The sequence below is a fragment of the Saccopteryx leptura genome, chromosome 4, assembly GCF_036850995.1.
Source record: "Saccopteryx leptura isolate mSacLep1 chromosome 4, mSacLep1_pri_phased_curated, whole genome shotgun sequence".
Taxonomy (NCBI): Eukaryota; Metazoa; Chordata; class Mammalia; order Chiroptera; family Emballonuridae; genus Saccopteryx; species Saccopteryx leptura.
The window spans coordinates 111,444,034-111,461,307 of NC_089506.1; the positions used below are offsets into that span (position 1 = coordinate 111,444,034).

At 47.5% G+C, this 17,274-nt stretch overlaps 1 protein-coding gene across 2 annotated transcripts in view; it reads left to right on the plus strand.

Annotated features, from left to right (window-relative positions):
* The window catches only part of MIPEP (mitochondrial intermediate peptidase), a 177,052-nt gene extending 170,227 nt beyond the window's left edge, over positions 1-6,825 (plus strand). For both annotated transcript variants that reach the window (XM_066381009.1, XM_066381010.1), the window contains one exon: positions 6,557-6,825. In XM_066381009.1, coding sequence (XP_066237106.1) covers positions 6,557-6,654 — 98 coding nt within the window. In that variant the 3' untranslated portion in view covers positions 6,655-6,825. The remainder of the gene's footprint in view (positions 1-6,556) is intronic.
* The last annotated feature ends 10,449 nt before the right edge of the window (positions 6,826-17,274 follow it).

Genomic DNA, 17,274 nt, shown 5'->3' on the forward strand with positions numbered 1-17,274 from the left:
ACAACCAAAAATATCTCCGGTGATTGCTAAATGTCCCCTGTGGGGCAAGGGAGGTGGGCACAGCTGTCCCCAGTTGAGAACAACTGATCTAAAGGAAAATCAGTCCTGTAACCGGAAGGGCAGTGGGTGCTGGGTAGCAAGAACAAGTGATTTCTATGTAGTCTTCCCTCTGCGTCTGTCTCCATTATTTCCAGCCAGGTCAGACTCCGCCCCCAGTCAGAGGGCTCGCTGTGTCCATGCACTTCTCACTGTCAGGGACTCTGCCTCCTGACAGCGGGGGACCAGGAGGTTCCCTGAGTTCCCTGCTCCCAGCAGTTCATCGCTCACCTCCTCTTTGGCACCATGCCCATACTGTATATACACTCTTGTTCTGCATAAATGCAGTCATGTATTCCCATGGTTTTCTCCCCAAACAACGAACTTTTCAAGAACAGAAATTGTAACTCACTCAGATCCGAGTGCCTGGTGTCTCTAATGCACAGTGCTTGGCACACTCAGTACATTGTATCTTCATCAGGGCAGCGACAGACTTTCCGTCGCAGATGGAGTGAGACGTGGGTATGGCCCTGCTTAATGCAATGTGTGGAGTCGGCAGGCAGGTGAGGCATTCACCTCAGAGCCCCTCGAAGGGGGCGGGTGCCCGCCCTGTGGGGAGTCGATACCATGGCACACCCACTCCTGTGTCCAGTGAGAGTCACCGTAGGAAGACCCCATTTTCTCAGGACTCATGCTATCCCCACTGGCCACAGTGCATGTGCTGACTTCCTGATCATCTCCCTGGAGAAGGAGCCCCTGCTGGGCTCCTCGGGGCTCCTCCTTGACTGAGGTTTGATGATAGGCCTTGTTCTCAGAAGAGCCAGAATTGCGTCTGAGATGTGTTTCTGAGCTTTCAGCACAAAAGCGTCAATAATCAAGAATCACAAAGCACTGCTTTCCAGGGGGTTCCAATAATTCCAAATAGAGTCTGCTCCTTTCTTAAAATAAAAATATTGTTAACTTCTGAAGCTTGCCCTCCTGTCTGGGAGACTTCTCAGGCAAGCCAGTCACACGTTCCCCATCCTGGTGGCTGATGTCTGCTCCCGCTCTGGCCCCCTCCCACCCACCCGGACTTCAAGGCTGTTTTCATGCCAGACCCACTCAACCCCTGTGGGTGCTCTGCCAGCCAGTGTGTCACCTCTCCTGGAGATTTGTAACAGGACTTTGAACAGTGTCCCAAACAATACTATTTGTGTTTCATAAGATCATTTCCTATTTCATTTGACAAATATATATTTTTTTAGTTCAAATAAAAAAATCGACATTTTTCTAAGTATTTTTCAAGTGACAGTTTTCAGTTGAGAGGAACTTTTTGCTTACTCTCCATGTCAATGGGTTTCCTCATGTCCACCCGACTCACCAGGGGGGCCTACGGCCACCGGACTCACCAGGAGGGCCACCGGACTCATCAGGGGCGGGTACCACCACCAAACTCACGGGGGGGTGGGGGGGGCTGCCACCACCAGACTCACCAGGGGCGGGTACCCCCACCAAACTCACCCGGGGGGGGGGGCTACCACCACCGGACTCACCAGGGGCGGGTACCCCCACCAAACTCACGGGGGGGGGCTACCACCACCGGACTCACCAGGGGCGGGTACCCCCACCAAACTCACGGGGGGGGGGGCTACTACCACCGGACTCACCAGGGGCGGGTACCCCCACCAAACTCACGGGGGGGGGGCTACTACCACCGGACTCACCAGGGGCGGGTACCACCACCAACCTTGGGGGGGGAGGGGGGGCTACTACCACCGGACTCACCAGGGGGGCCTACCTTCACACAGGGCCCTGCTCTCACTCCCACTTCCTGATTCATTAGGTTGGGGGTGGGGACCAACAATGTGTATTTCTAACTGGTTCCCAAGCGACCTCAGTTGTTGGTCTGGAAACTACACGTTCAAAACCATGAGGGTATACATTTCTAGAAGATAGATTCTCAGTGATTTTTTGTGTGTGTGTGACAGAGAGAGACAGAGAGAGGGACAAATAGGGACAGACAGGAAGGGAGAAAAATGAGAAGCATCAATTCATCATTGCAGTGCTTTAGTTGTTCATTGATTGCTTATCTGTATGTGCCTTCACCAGGGGGCTACAGCAGAGCAAGTGACCCCTTGCTCAAGTCAGCGACCTTGGGCTCAAGCCAGCTACCATGGGTTCATGTCTATGAGCCTGCACTCAAGCTGGCAACCTCAGGGTTTCGAACCTGGGTCCTCTGCATCCCAGTCTGATGCTCTATCCACTGCGCCACCACCTGGTCAGGCCTCAGTGATTTTTATACATATATCTTCCTAATAATACTATGATCTTTCGGCCTACCTTATGTTCCCGTAGGTACCACACACACAGAATGGATGAGTGAATGAATGATTGGATATAGAAACCATTACGCAGCTTCTATTCATAGTTCCTACCCTTCACCCTTCTTTGCTGGTTCTAAACATTGATCAAACTTGCCAGTAGTTCTGTTTGGGTACCTTTGACTGCTGTTAAACAATAGGATGTATAACTATTCTACTTTTCTTCCAAGACTTAAAGCAATTCTAGTATTTTTAATTGCCCCAATAATTCCCTGTATTCTCAAAATCAAATGCCATGGAGACCATTTCGCCCCAAGTGCTCAGTAAGGAGAGCCGGAATGGACTCCATCTTTGCCAGGTTGGTTCGGAGACATTATCGATCTGCCCGCCAGTTGTTCCCAATCAGATCTGCAAATAATTTTGTTAATTGTACATTCAAACAAGGTATTCGAAAAGTTAAAAAGTTCATACCAGGTACATGTTGATGTTTAAAGGACGGTCTGGTTAGATTCTATATCACATATTACAAAATAACAGGGTGTGAACTTGCAGTTTTATACATGCATTGAAGTACTCCTGGGGCTGATAGAATTTGGGGTTGGTGAAAGCACAGGGAAATATGCATAGTTAAAAGTCCCTTGAATGTGTACAGGCTTCTGTTTGCAAAGGGTTACCACAGATACTTGGAGGCTACCCAGGAGACATCCGTAAGTGCAGCACTTTTAGGCACTTTTTTCTCCCAGTGTTATGCCCAGAAAAGAAGTCCCGCACTAACTAAGCGTGGCTGAATCTTGTGCCCTGAGAGGGGGGTAGGAGGCGTCTGTCATGACACGGATGCCAGTTCCAGTCCTGGCTGGCACCAGCCTACTGCCTTTCAGCAGAGGTTGCCCTCAGTCTGCCTGCAGTCATGTAGTTACGTAGTTGTGACTACTCATGAAGTGTGATGCATACTACAGAAACCAAATTGCCCAGAAAGCAATGGGCATTTTGGCTGTGTCTTCAAGGCAGTAAAGGACAGTTAATGAGTTGGGTCCATATAGCCATGGGTGACATCAAGAAGCTACTAAAGTTTTTTCCAGAATTTTTGTCATATCCAGGATGTTAATATTTAAATATGGATCTTTTAAGAATGTGTATCATTTTACAGAAGTCCAGATGTCACCGTGCTTTCAGGGCATTGGCCCTGGACCCAGACTGCCAGGGGGCAACAAGGAAACTCCATAGTCGCGTGGCCTCTTCTGGCTCCCTTGTCTTATCTGTAAGATGGGTCCCTCACAGGTGTGTTCTAATGAGCAGAGGAGTCAGTACCCTCAGCCCTGAGCCTGGCAGCCAGTAAACGTGCAGTAGGACCTGCATTTGGCCCCATTGTTGGTGCTGCTTGCTGGAGTCGCTCTTTAGAGCAGCTGTGTGGGGCCAGTCCTTATGCCTGGCTTCTTGATCCTCACCTCATGCCCAGTTCTGTGTCAGCAGTCACTAGAGAGAATAGCACAGAGTACAGTTTGGAAGGCCTTATTTCTTCAGAAGTCCGTCTGGGAATCCTTTTGATAGTATAATTTACTTTCATCAGGCCTGGAATAATTGCCCTCGTATTCCAAGGTTATGAAACATGCTAGCTTGAGCAGAGCAGCCAAGCTGAAAATGTTCTGGCTTGTCCCAACTTTATTAGCCCATTTGCCTCTCAGGTAAAATGAGGAGAAAATAAATTAAATCATCATTCTTCAGCTCCTCATACCTTCTCTGTCCCTGTAAGAAGGACAGGTGGTGAAACCCAACTCCCCGCTTCCCTTTATGAACTAGTTGTGCAGTGTGTGTCTTCCTGCAATCTTGTCTTTCCTGCATTGCTGTCAACACTTCCCTTTTTTATTGTAAAGTTGTCGTTTGTTTGTTCCAGTCCTTTTGGCAAAATCAATTCATGTACTCCCCTAATTTAGGTGATTTCCACAGTGAAGTGTTTGTAAACTCCACCCACTTACAGACTTAGCAGCGCCAGCCTTTTCCCCAGGGGCCGTAGACATTGCAAGTCTAGTCATCACCCTTTTAAGATTAAGACTTGAAGACAAAAGGGGACATTTTTGTCAGCTTTTTTAAAAAAAAAATCAGAGTGTTTAGAATTTTTTTTACTATACACATATATAAAAGCTAACTTCAATCTTTCCTATTTATTGAAATACCTGAAAAGGCCGTTTCTGTTTTAATTCTGTGCAGAAGTTAGTTCATGTTGACTCTTGCAGAACATTTCAATCTAATTAAAGTGAGGCCACCGTAACGATATACCAAGTGGGTTCTCGCCCCTGTGACTACTCTTTGCCCCTTCGTTTCTGGTTTCTTCTTATCTGAATCTTTATCTTAACAATCACATAATGGACTAAGTTACCAAACCATTTAGCTCTGACTAGATTTTTATTTAAAAATACCACGGGGTCTATGTTTTTCTTCTGTCGTTGCCACAAGTGCCGTTCTCTGAGACGCAGGAGCGACTGCAGGTGGGGAGCAGGAGAAGGATGGCTGCTCGTGAGGTCTGTCTGCTGAGAAGGACAGAGCAAGGTCATATTTATCCTGGCAGTCGGTTGAGCTGAAGTGAACCACTTCAAAGGGAGAGGAGGTCCGTGTTTAACTGAATAAGTTTGCTCTGAACAAAAGGGTTTTAACGCCTGACAGTTCTAGTCATTTAATCGTAAACAACCGGTCATTTAACTATAGAATGCTTCAAACACTAAAAGAAATAAAATTTATAATAGGTTAACTCATTTGACTGGAAACCACATTTTGTTTATAACTGTTCTCTGCATTAAGAAACCTGGCACATAGGAAAGGTCTGAAACCGGATTTATTCATGGGATTGCATCTACTAGAGTAATAACCTCCATCTGGAAGATACGACGTGAAATGTGGAGCTTTGGCCATCAACAAAGACTCAACATTCCTATCGTTAGCACAGCTGGACCAAGGAGGGGAGCGATCTTCTTTCATCTGAAGAGATTATTTTACTGTAAAAAGAATATTGTGTTCTGAAATTTAGTTTTGCAAATAAGGACATAGCAATAAATTTTCTTCCAGTAGCTGCTCCTCATTTCTCAGAGTTCCTGAGAATGAGGATAAAAATATTTGATCTGTAGTTGAACTATTATCTATTATTGTTCTTAGCTACTCCAGGTCTCATTGGTGGCTTACAAGTGTGTGTTTGGAGCTACTGTTTGTCCGCCACACAAAGCAGACCTTGGGCTGTTTCCAATGTTCACTCACTGCTAGGAATGACCATGGTCGTGTGTACAGGTCTTTTATATATTATATATAGTATATGTACATATATTTCAAAGCAAGTTGCAAACATCAGTTCATTTTACCCCTGGATACTTTTGCATGCATAGTATTAACTAGAGTTCAATTTTTGTTTATTTATTTAGGGAAAATTTATATACAGTGAAATACACAAATCTTTAATGTATCTTTTTTTCGTGACAGACAGAGAGAGGGACAGATAGGGACAGACAGACAGGAAGGGAGAGAGATGAGAAGCATCAATTCTTCATTTTGGCACCTTAGTTGTTCATTAATTACTTTCTCACATGTGCCTTGATGGGGGGGAGGGGCTACAGCAGACCAAGTGACCCCCTGCTCAAGCCAGCGACCTTGGGCTCAAGCCTTACTTAAACCAAATGAGCCTACACTCAAGCTGGTGACCTTGGGGTTTCAAACCTGGGACCTCCGCATCCCAGTCTGAGGCTCTATCCACTGCACCACCGCCTGGTCAGACTAGTGTATCATTTAATGAGTTTGGCCCACATACCCACCTTTGTAATGCAATTCACTGTCCAGATACAGAACATCACAGCACATCAGGGAGTCTCTACTCTCGAAGGCAACCACTGTTCTGACTTTATTTACTATAGAGTAGTTGGCCTATTTTTGAACTTCATATAAATGAAATCAAAGAATATGTACTCCCTTATGTCTGCAAAATAAAAACCCTTGGGAAACATATTTGGGCCTAAATCTTTGTGCTAAATTTTAATAGGAAAAAGGCATTAAAATCATAAATGTCTTCAGGGCCCACACACTGCCCATGACTTTTTACAATGTTCTCATAGTCAGGTTATAGAGCTATGCTCATATTTCAAAAAGCCAGATGTCCCCTAGTGTATAAACCTGAATAGCCCTTGTCCCTCTCTGTTGTCAGGGAGGGGGAAGGACGTGTCGGCTGATGTCCTCTCTGTTTGCAGGTATGCTTCAGAAGTGCCCCTCTGTTGACGACTTTGTGAGCGCCCTCGTCTCGGACTTGGATCTGGACTCTGAAACTTTCCTCATGGATTCTGAGTGATGGAAGCACCTTGAAGCTTTGAAATCAAGGTCCTGTAGATAGATACATTAACTTTGTTGTAAGTGCTACAGCTGCTAGCGCCCTGTTCTGCTTTCAGTGTTCACTTGGGTAACAATGTTTGAAAAAACCTTCAATGGATGGAACTTGGAATAAATAATTTGTTTTAATTAAGCTGGCTTTGTAGCCTGTTTGGCAGATTTCTGAACATACGGAAAGCTACTCAGTGAACCAGTGGAAACTAGAGGATGGAGTTGCTAAATTTAGGTCTGTAGGTCTGGGCACTTCCTTAAGCCAGACTTTCTCCCGTTGAATTTTTTACACCCTTTACACTAATCTTTGATTAGAGACTTCATTAAAAGCAAAATTAGTTCAGTTTGTAGCAGTCTTCAGAAGGATTACACGTACAGTTCTTTTGAATGATTACCATTTCTTAAGACCGCTGTACTAGGCTTTGAAAATGCATTTGAGGTCATCAGTTACAGCAGCCAAGAAACAGGTGTGGTTTCCAGAGTGGTTGTAATTGACTGCACTGGGTTTTTATGAGTGTTTAGGCATACACAGATGGACTCAGAACAGACAGGATTTCCCCTCATACTTTTCTGCTGGATTCTGAATCTACAAGAGTAAGTGCAGGTCCGATTAATGAGTGGTGTGCCGAGATCCCGCAACTGATAAGTAAGGAGCCCGGGACTTAACCGTGTCTGCCCTGATTTTGAGCACATCTGCCTCCCACTACTGCATACTGTATCGCTGTGTGTTAATATAGGAAAGCAGTGATTTCATGGGGTTTTCCCATCATCAAAGTCAAGAAATTAATTATAGACTTTAAAGTGGCATCTGCAAGAAGCTTCTTCCTGCTTCTCACTGAATGACTACTCATGATGCAAAAAAGGCGGGATTAAGAATCCCCAAAACTAGGACACACATCAAACCTGTTTCTAGGATCTGGAGGGACTTCTGTAAGTCCATAATCAGATGAGACCAGGTGAAGAAATACCAGGGACCCACCCACGCAGGGATACTGGACACACAGGGCACCGTCGCCCCCTGACCCTGCTCACACCGAGAAACCTGAAGTGCGCGCCAACCAGACAGCAGAGCGGCTGCACCCCCCACGCGGTGCTCTCCTGGGGCCCCGGCTGCCCTCGGTCCCTCGTCCAGCTCCCAGAGCGTCCTTGGGCAGGAAGCAGTGCCGGCCAGGCACTGGGGTTTCTCCTGTCCTAGAGCAGAGCCGGGGACGCTGGCAACAGGAGGAGTTCTCTAGCTGATTCTGTCCTCCACCCAGTTTATTCACAGTGTCTGAGCTAAAGTGAAGGAAATTTCCCCTAACACACTTGCACTACAGAAATGCTCACTCTCTTTTGAGAAGTGGACTTGGAGAAGTTGATAGGAACCTGCCCATCAGTGACAGGTGAATCTGAAGAGGTACTTCAGCTATCTCCCAGGTGTACCCATGGTGACAATTCTTCTTCAGTGGAGGCTGAGGAAGGAGAAAGATCTCTCTGGGGCCCATGTGCAAACATTCTTCAGGAAAAGGAAAGGGAAAGACCATCTGAAGGAGCAGGATATAGGAAACTATTTTGTAGAGGAAGTGAAACACATTGTAAAAACCCCTCTATTATTCTTAGTGAGATCTGAGAAAACACGTTACTTATGAAGCGGAAAGCCATGAGGAACAAGCAGAAAGAAAATGATAGTAGGATAAGCTAAAGAGATCGGTAGAATAAGAAGGAAAGAAGGAAAGAAATGCAGAGAAACTGAAATACATGCAATGACTTAAAACATCAAAGCAGAAAAGAGCAAAATTGTTGAGCACGAACTTGAGAAACATCTCAGAGTGCAGACTGAAGGGACGTAAGAGATAGTAGCAGGGAGTGGAGGAGAGGGAAGGCCACAGAGCGGAGCGTCGGAGAGGAGATGGCGTCAGGGAAGACAAGGGGAGGGAGGTGCTCGCAGGGAGATTGAGCGGAGCCCGCTGCCTCCTCCAGACACGGAGTCCTGAGGAGGAAGGCAGAACACCCCGAACAAAAGCAGTAGCAGAAAACAAGTGCTTGTGTCTGGTATGCCCAGTGCTCCAGCGATGAGCACATTGGAGTCTCACAAAGAGCATATTCAGTTCATTTAAGAACACGTTTTTGAGATGAGAAGGAAAAATGTGTAATTTCAAAGGGAATCCTTGATGGTTGCCTGATAATGTGACTGTACTTAATGCCACTGAACTGTACACTTAAAAATGGTTAAATCAGTAAATTTTATGTATATTTTATCACAATTAAAAAAAGAAATGATCCTGTAGCCCAGACCAGAAGAAACAAAATGATGAAAAGAAACTCTTGCCTAGACACTATCTGCCTTTTCTTTTGAGCATTTAATGTGAGTGTAATTGAAATTATATATAAGCCAGCATACCCCAAATTGGGCTTTGCAGAATACTTCTCGGGATGTTATTCAGTTTTTAATGAACTCAGAAGGGTCTTATTTTTAAATATATTTGGGAAATGCCAAGTAAGCATCAGAGGTTCACCACGCATATTAGCAACCCTGCAGTCACAAAACATACATAGCACTGCACATACAACCCAGTGTTTCCCAAACATGTGTGATGCTAGGGCCCACCCCCTTTTTGGACTCTGTTGCTGATGTTTTTCAAGAACACTGGAAACAACTGCTACAAGCATTCAGCTAGAAACAACAGGCTTAAGTACAAGGGAACACAGAAAAGAGCAGTGTCATCACAGTGGTACAAATAGAATTGTGCGTCACCATTAAACACCAAAGGACAATGAAAATAAGGTTTTGAGAGGTGAAGGCTAAAACATAAAATGGCATTCTCAGATAATAAGAGGGTTCCAGAAACATCTCAGGTGGTTCTTTAAAAATTGCTGAAAGAACTAGTAATTTAGAACAAGCATCAAAAGCAAAGAAAATCTCTAAGGAGCTTCTAAGGACACAGAGGGGTCACTGCTTCTTTTTATAATAATAGCTGGATAAGTCATCATAGCAGACAATTACATTATGAATGCTTTTTATAATGGTAGTATACTCATAAGCACCCAGAAATTCCTCTGGGAAAAATTCTCTGCTGTAGTTAGAAGTTACCACCAGCTTCCAAAAAATCCAAATTTAAAGTACTTTTGAATATGTAAACACTAAAAACATGGGAATAGAACAGGGGTCTCAAACTCAACTCAGCATGTGGGCCGCAGAGCAAGATCACAGCCATTCGGCGGGCCGCACTAGGTCTACAAAAGGCAACTGTTACGCAACACTTTTCTCACTGCAGTTGAAAACAAAAAAAATCAGTACAAAATTGTTCGGCAGGCCGCATGCGGCCCGTGGGCCGCGAGTTTGAGACCCCTGGAATAGAACTTGGTGGATAATAAGTAAAATGTTGCTGTGGCCTTCTTTAGTATCGATACCCAAGGTTCATCTGATTTGGTAAAAGTGATTGAGATAAAATATTAGTAACCAGCCCTGGCTGGTAGGCTCAGCGGTAGAGCGTCGGCCCAGTGTGTGGAAGTCACAGGTTCAATTCTTGGCCAGGGCACACAGGATAAGCACCCATCTGCTTCTCCACCCCTCCCCCTTTCCTTCCTCTCTGTCTCTCTCTTCCCCTCCTGCAGCCAGGGCTCCACGGGAGCAAAGTTGGCCCGGGTGCTGAGGACAGCTCCATGGCCTCTGCTTCAGACACTAGAATAGCTCTGGCTGCAACAGAGTGGAGCAACACCCCAGATGGACAGAGCATCACCCCCTGGTGAGCATGCCAGGTGAATCCCGGTTGGGCACATGCAGGAGTCTGACTGCCTCCCTGCTTCTAACTTCAGAAAAAGTAAAATAAATAAATAAATAAATAAATAAATATATATATATATATATATATATATATATATATATCCGTAACCATAGTGCTCAACATTTATTTAGCATTTTTCAGTTGACAAAGAACACTGTCCTAGTTACTGACTAGGTGATGCTCAAACCTACGAGACAACAGGGCAGTGGGTATTATAGCACCGTCACTGTGAGGCAGGCAAGCTTGGTGGACAGGCAGGCTCACAGAGCCAGCTCCTGGCAGAAGCAGGACCAAAGCTCCTCTGGCTCCGTGCCCACTGTTCTATCCACTTCATGCCTATTTTCTGCAGACTCTGGGGTAGACACAGACATGGAGTATGGAGTGGTGACATGACCCACACAGCCACATGGCCCCTGTCGTGCACCGTCTGTCTGCTTGAGTAAGCCAATACCATGATAGAAGATGGAGTAGAATAGGATGTAAGATTTCAACATCAGACCAGGAGAGAGAAGGGCTTGCATTTAGGGCAGTGTTGGGATGGGAGGGTGGAAACGAGAGGCAGAGACATTCTGGACTACTCCTTGGCAGAATTTAGTATCAAATTGTGTGTGTGGAAGCAGAGTGGGATTAGGTAAATATGCCACCTATCTGCTCATCTAAAGCATGATCAAACTTGATTTTAGGGGAAAATATGTGGGGAAGCAAGAACTAGGCACAGGCCTCTAATGGGCTGTTAGTGACTGTTCTTTACATTGATAAACTGCCTAATCTGAGTGCTTTGAGTGAGATCACCCAGCTGTTGTGCAGGCACACTTCCCTGCTTTAGCTACAGAAGAAATCACAGTCTGGCTCAGGTGCCTTCCTCAAGTCCAGGTGATTGGGCCATAGTACCCCCTTGGCCCGAGGTCAGATGCACTCTCCAGGCACTGTGCTTGTGCACTCGAAGACTTTATCCTTGCCTGGTCGGATAACTTGGTTGACGAGCGTCGTCCGGACTGCAGAGGTTGCTGGTTCGATTCCCCAGCTGGGGCACATACAGGAGCAGTTCAGTGTTGCTGTCTCTCTCTCTCAAAAAAAAGAAAGAAAGAAAAAAGAAAGGTTTTATCCTTATAGCAATGTTTTGGTGGTGGGACTGGGGAAGGTGGGATAATGATCTCCATTTGAGTGACACTGGGAGAAATCATACAAAAGCCACCTGTTGAACACATGCAGTAGTGTGGTATAAAATGTGGATGGTAAGTCTTCACTACTGCAAGAGGGCCAGCTTGCAATGCTTCAAGCAGGAACAACTCTTAAGCAGAATCTTTAAATACACGGTAGGTAATTTGAACTGGGAAACTAACTCAAAGGAATGTTCATAGTGTCACTGCGATTAATTCACCTAGACAAAGCAGAAAGCTTTAATTTGCCCATATTTGAATCAAGATTTCAGCTTTTTGTAACACGAAATAATAAAGTTTTCAGGAATATATCTATGTATTAGATATAGATAAAAGACCCAGAAAACATAAATCTATTTACTGCATGCATCTAAAATGCGTTGGACTTCAGGAGGCCCCAAAGTAGCAGAGGGAACGTTTTATACATTTCCCTTCTGTGATGCAAACACTGAACATTGAGAGGCTGCATGGGTGTCCAGTGGCATGCTGTCTTTTAGAGTTTGTCCTATATTCCAGGCTTTGTTCAAGCCTTCTGTCTTGACCTGTATCTCTTAAAGACACATCAAAGTCAACCTCCCAAATCAAACTCATCTTCTGTCCCTACTACTCCTGAGTCTCTGCCTGAGGAGCACTATCCTGTCCGTCTGAGCGGCTGAAGTAGAAACCCTCTCTCCTCTGAGCAGCCTCATCTCTCTAGTCACCACCTCCCCTCCCTGCAGCGCCCCCTTCACTTCCTCATCATGTATCAGCCCCAGCGCGGTGGGAACCACGTCTCGGCCATCTCAGCTGCCCTTTGCCAATCTCAACTGCCGGATGTGTATCAGAATATCAGTGAGAGCCTCCCACTCAATCTAGGAACAAAGTGATAAAGGCCCAAGGACATGAAAATGAGGAGCAGCTATAGGAAATACCTCATGGAAAGGCTAGAGCCTCAGAAGGAGCAAGGTTGAAACCCAATTCTCCCAGATCTTCTTGGTTTTTTTTGTTTGTTTTGGTATTTTTCTTAAGTGAGAAGCAGGGAGGCAGAGAGACGGACTCCTACATGGGCCTGACCGGGATCCACCTGGAATGCCCACCAGGGGGCAGTGCTCTGCCCATCTAAGCCATTGCTCCTTTGCAACTGGAGCCATTCTAGTGCCTGAGGCAGAAGCCATGGAGCCATCTTCAGTGCCCGGGCCAACTCACTTCAAAGGAGCCATGGTTGCTGGAGGGGAAGAGAGAGATAGAGAAAAAGGAGAGAGGAGAAGGGTGGAGAAGCAGATGGTCACTTCTGCTGTGTGCCCTCACCGGGAATCGAACCTGGGACATCCACATGCTGGTCCGATGCTCTACCACTGAGCCAGCTGGCCAGGGCCTCTGGGACTTCTTAAAAATCTGTCACATATAGTTATCCTCAACAAGGATTGAGATTTATGGGAATTTCTTTATTTGCTCCCATCACTGCTTAAAGAAGAACCCACAGAAAGACCTGTGGTTTTGTTTTTTTGTTTGTTTTTCTTTTTTTTTTTAATTTTTAAGAGGTCTGAACTAAAGAAACACCAAGGACACTGGGGACGGAAGCGGCCTCAGGAAAAGCCTCAAGCCCAGCGGGGTGTTTAGAATCCCTGGGGGAAGCTCTTCTGACCTGCCAGTGTCCCGTTCTGGCCCAGTGTACCTCCAGGGCTAGCTGGAGAGAAGGTGGTCCTCTCTGGAGGGAGCACAGCCCAGATCTCTGTGTAATTCTGAACCACAACCTATGCTAAACATGTAGACACTCAGCAGGGAGAGGGAAGCAAGTCTCAAGGAGGTCAGTGCCATGGAATTTCAGGGAAATTCTTTTCACAGCCTTTTATGTTGATTCCACATCAAGGCCACAGTGACCTTCACCCTTTCTCGCCAATGGCAGAGGAGACGGCACTGCTGGCGGGGCACTTGCACCGGAAGCCAGAGCCCCCGGGGAGCTGGGCCTGGGCAGGCAGCCCCTGTCCGCAGCGAGGGTCAAACCTGCCAGAGCCTCCTGCCTGTGTCGAGATCAAGCTCCTCTGAAAAGCTCCATTTTGAGGTTTTTAAGTCAAAAAAGAAAAAAAGTTTTAAGGTTGATTTAGTAAAATGTATTAAATTTAGTAAAAATTATCAAGATTAGTACCAAATTGTGTTTAGATTTCTTCAGATACTCTTCTTCAAATGCAGTCTTTGGTAATGTCTCATGCCGAGCTGGTAGAGAGAGTTCTTATTGTTTCCCAAAGAAAGTGTGTGCTGGCGGGAGGGGGTGTGGGGGAGAAGGCCTCATTGTTCTAGTTTCACTTGCTCAGGAAAGGGATGAGGCGTCTAGCAGGACAACCCGTTGGGGACCTGCTAGCTGGCACAGAGAGGTGGCCATGATGATGGGCTGGATCTGGGCTGTTTTCCAACAAGGGCATCCTAAGTTAAACAGTGTAATAAAGATAAAACACAAGTAAGTGCTTAGTCACCAAACGGAGGGCAGCCCTGGTTATTCGATGAAGACTAATGCACTCTGCCCCCACTTCCTCACAAGGCAGTCAGTGCTTGGATGGAAAAGACAGTGCGATGCACAGGCATTGGAAGGGGCGGGACGTGGGTTCACTGGAGTGAAAGCGGGTCGGCTGAGAACCGAGACCACGGATGTGCAGAGAGAGGACACCGAGGAAGATGGAGGAGAGCCGGCGGAAACACCACACCAGTGTGTCTCTCACGCTTTCAGGGTCCGCAGGTTGTATTCAATAAGCCAGGTCTGCACCTCAGATGGTCCTTTCCTGGAAAACGTATGGCTCACTTTGTGTTGTTCTCTAAGTCCCTTTACTTTTTAGTTTGGAAATTAAAAAAAACAAAAAAACAAACAGATCATATTACAGTCTGAATGTGTCGTCTCCAAATTCACAAGTTAAATCATAACACCCAATGTGACAGTATTAAAAGGTAGGTTCTAAGACTATACTTTCAGGGATCATTTCTATAGTTTGTTAAAAGGTAGGTTCTTTGGAAGGCAGTTAAGTTGTGAAGGTGGATCTCTTTTAAATAGGATTACAAAAACCACCAGAAAGATCCCTGACCTGTTCCACCACCTGAGGATACAACCAGAAGTCTACAACAATAGCCTCCTGACTGCTTAGCCTTAGAACATCGACCATGGACGTGGGAAAGGTGATACCAATCCCTTCCCCCAGCCAACCCCCCCCCCCACACACACACACACACACACACACACACGATCTTGCATGCCAGCAGAAACCAGGCAGAAGGTAGCAGGAAGCTGGCTTTCAACCCACTTGATCTTCTAAACTTGCAGAAGTGTGTCTCATCAGTGGTACCTCATTCTCAGAATACAATGGTTTTATTTTTTATTTTTTGTATTTTTCGGAAGCTGGAAACGGGGAGGCAGTGAGACAGACTTCCACATGCGCCCGACCGGGATCCACCCCACACACCCACCAGGGGGCGTTGCTCTGCCGCAATCAAGAGCCATTCTAGCGCCTGAAGCAGAGGCCATAGAGCCATCCTCAGCGCCCGGGCAAACTTTGCTCCAGTGGAGCCTTGGCTGCGGGACAGGAAGAGAGAGACAGAGAGGAAGGAGAGGGGGAGGGGGGGAGAAGCAGATGGGCGCTTCTCCTGTGTGCCCTGGCGGGGAATCAAACCCGGGACTCCTGAACATCAGGCCGACGCTCTGCCATTGAGCCAACCGGCCACGGCTGATATCCAGGCTTTTTACATGAAAAAAATCTTGTCTCTTCCTTGAGCCCACATTACCCAAATGTGTAGCTTTAAATGTCCTATTTCTGTAAAAAGCAGCACCATCTCATTCACCAAATTTCTGAACCTGGAACTCTTCCAACTCTCTCTTTGCCACATTCAGTCCATGGCCCGTGAGTCTCCCTCTGCCCCGCCCCCCCACCCCCCCACCCCCGTTCCCACGTCTTCTCTCCCAAGCTGCCCTCTGACCCAGCTCCATCTCCCGCCATCTAAACAGGCACCCTCACCGCTCATTGCAGGTTTTCTAAGTGGCTATCAAAGGACCCTTCTAAAGTATGTTGCTCACCATGTCACATCACTGCCCAAAGACCTTCAATAAGTCCCTGTTGAACATTTGGGAAAATGCCAAGCTCTTTGGCAGGAAACTAACAGCCGTCCACAATTGGCCTGAGCGCCTTCTAGCTCGCCTCTCACAGGTGTGCCTTTTTCTTGCAGCTGCTTCTGCTGGAAACAGCTGGAATGGCCTTCCTCCCGTGCTATGTGCTCAACCCCTGTGCTCACGTCAGGAGTACAACTTGGATGTCATTTGCCTAAGACCAAAAGTAGGCTCCTTCCTTTGATCTTGACTTATAGCATATAATTAGATCTCTTTAGAAGCTCTTGCACTTTCTATTTTATAAAGTATTTATTTGTGAACATGTTTATCTCCCTCTAATTCCCCAAGGTGAAAGGCCACATCTTCCTTGTTCTGGGGTGGGTCTCTTTCATTATGCCTTGCACTTTATAGAAGCTCGGTATTTAATTAATAGATAATGCATGTTTTATGAAGTTCTTATGTAATCTACATGTGACTGTGCTCTTTCTTCTAGGCCATGAAAGGGACCAGCCTGAAGTGACTGACAGAGTCCAGAGGATGACTGCCGCAATGCCGGCCGAGCAGCTCCTGGTTTATAGAGATTGATGAACCCTGTGTCCTGCTGTGAATCAGGGCCTCTGCTGGGTGCTGGCGGGTGGGGGGGGGGTTGATCTGTGAATCAGGGCCTCTGCTGGGTGCTGGCGGGTGGGGGGGGGTTGATCTGGTGAATCAGGGCCTCTGCTGGGTGCTGGCGGGTGGGGGGGGGTTGATCTGGTGAATCAGGGCCTCTGCTGGGTGCTGGCGGGTGGGGGGGGGGTTGATCTGGTGAATCAGGGCCTCTGCTGGGTGCTGGCGGGTGGGGGGGGTTGATCTGGTGAATCAGGGCCTCTGCTGGGTGCTGGCGGGTGGTGGGGGGTTGATCTGTGAATCAGGGCCTCTGCTGGGTGCTGGCGGGTGGGGGGGGGGTTGATCTGGTGAATCAGGGCCTCTGCTGGGTGCTGGCGGGTGGGGGGGGGGTTGATCTGGTGAATCAGGGCCTCTGCTGGGTGCTGGCGGGTGGGGGGGGGTTGATCTGGTGAATCAGGGCCTCTGCTGGGTGCTGGCGGGTGGTGGGGGGTGTGATCTGGTGAATCAGGGCCTCTGCTGGGTGCTGGCGGGTGGGGGGGGTTGATCTGGTGAATCAGGGCCTCTGCTGGGTGCTGGCGGGTGGTGGGGGGGTTGATCTGGTGAATCAGGGCCTCTGCTGGGTGCTGGCGGGTGGGGGGGGGTTGATCTGTGAATCAGGGCCTCTGCTGGGTGCTGGCGGGTGGTGGGGGGTTGATCTGGTGAATCAGGGCCTCTGCTGGGTGCTGGCGGGTGGGGGGGGTTGATCTGGTGAATCAGGGCCTCTGCTGGGTGCTGGCGGGTGGGGGGGGTTGATCTGGTGAATCAGGGCCTCTGCTGGGTGCTGGCGGGTGGGGGGGGGTTGATCTGTGAATCAGGGCCTCTGCTGGGTGCTGGCGGGTGGGGGGGGGGGGTTGATCTGGTGAATCAGGGCCTCTGCTGGGTGCTGGCGGGTGGGGGGGGTTGATCTGTGAATCAGGGCCTCTGCTGGGTGCTGGCGGGTGGGGGGGGTTGATCTGTGA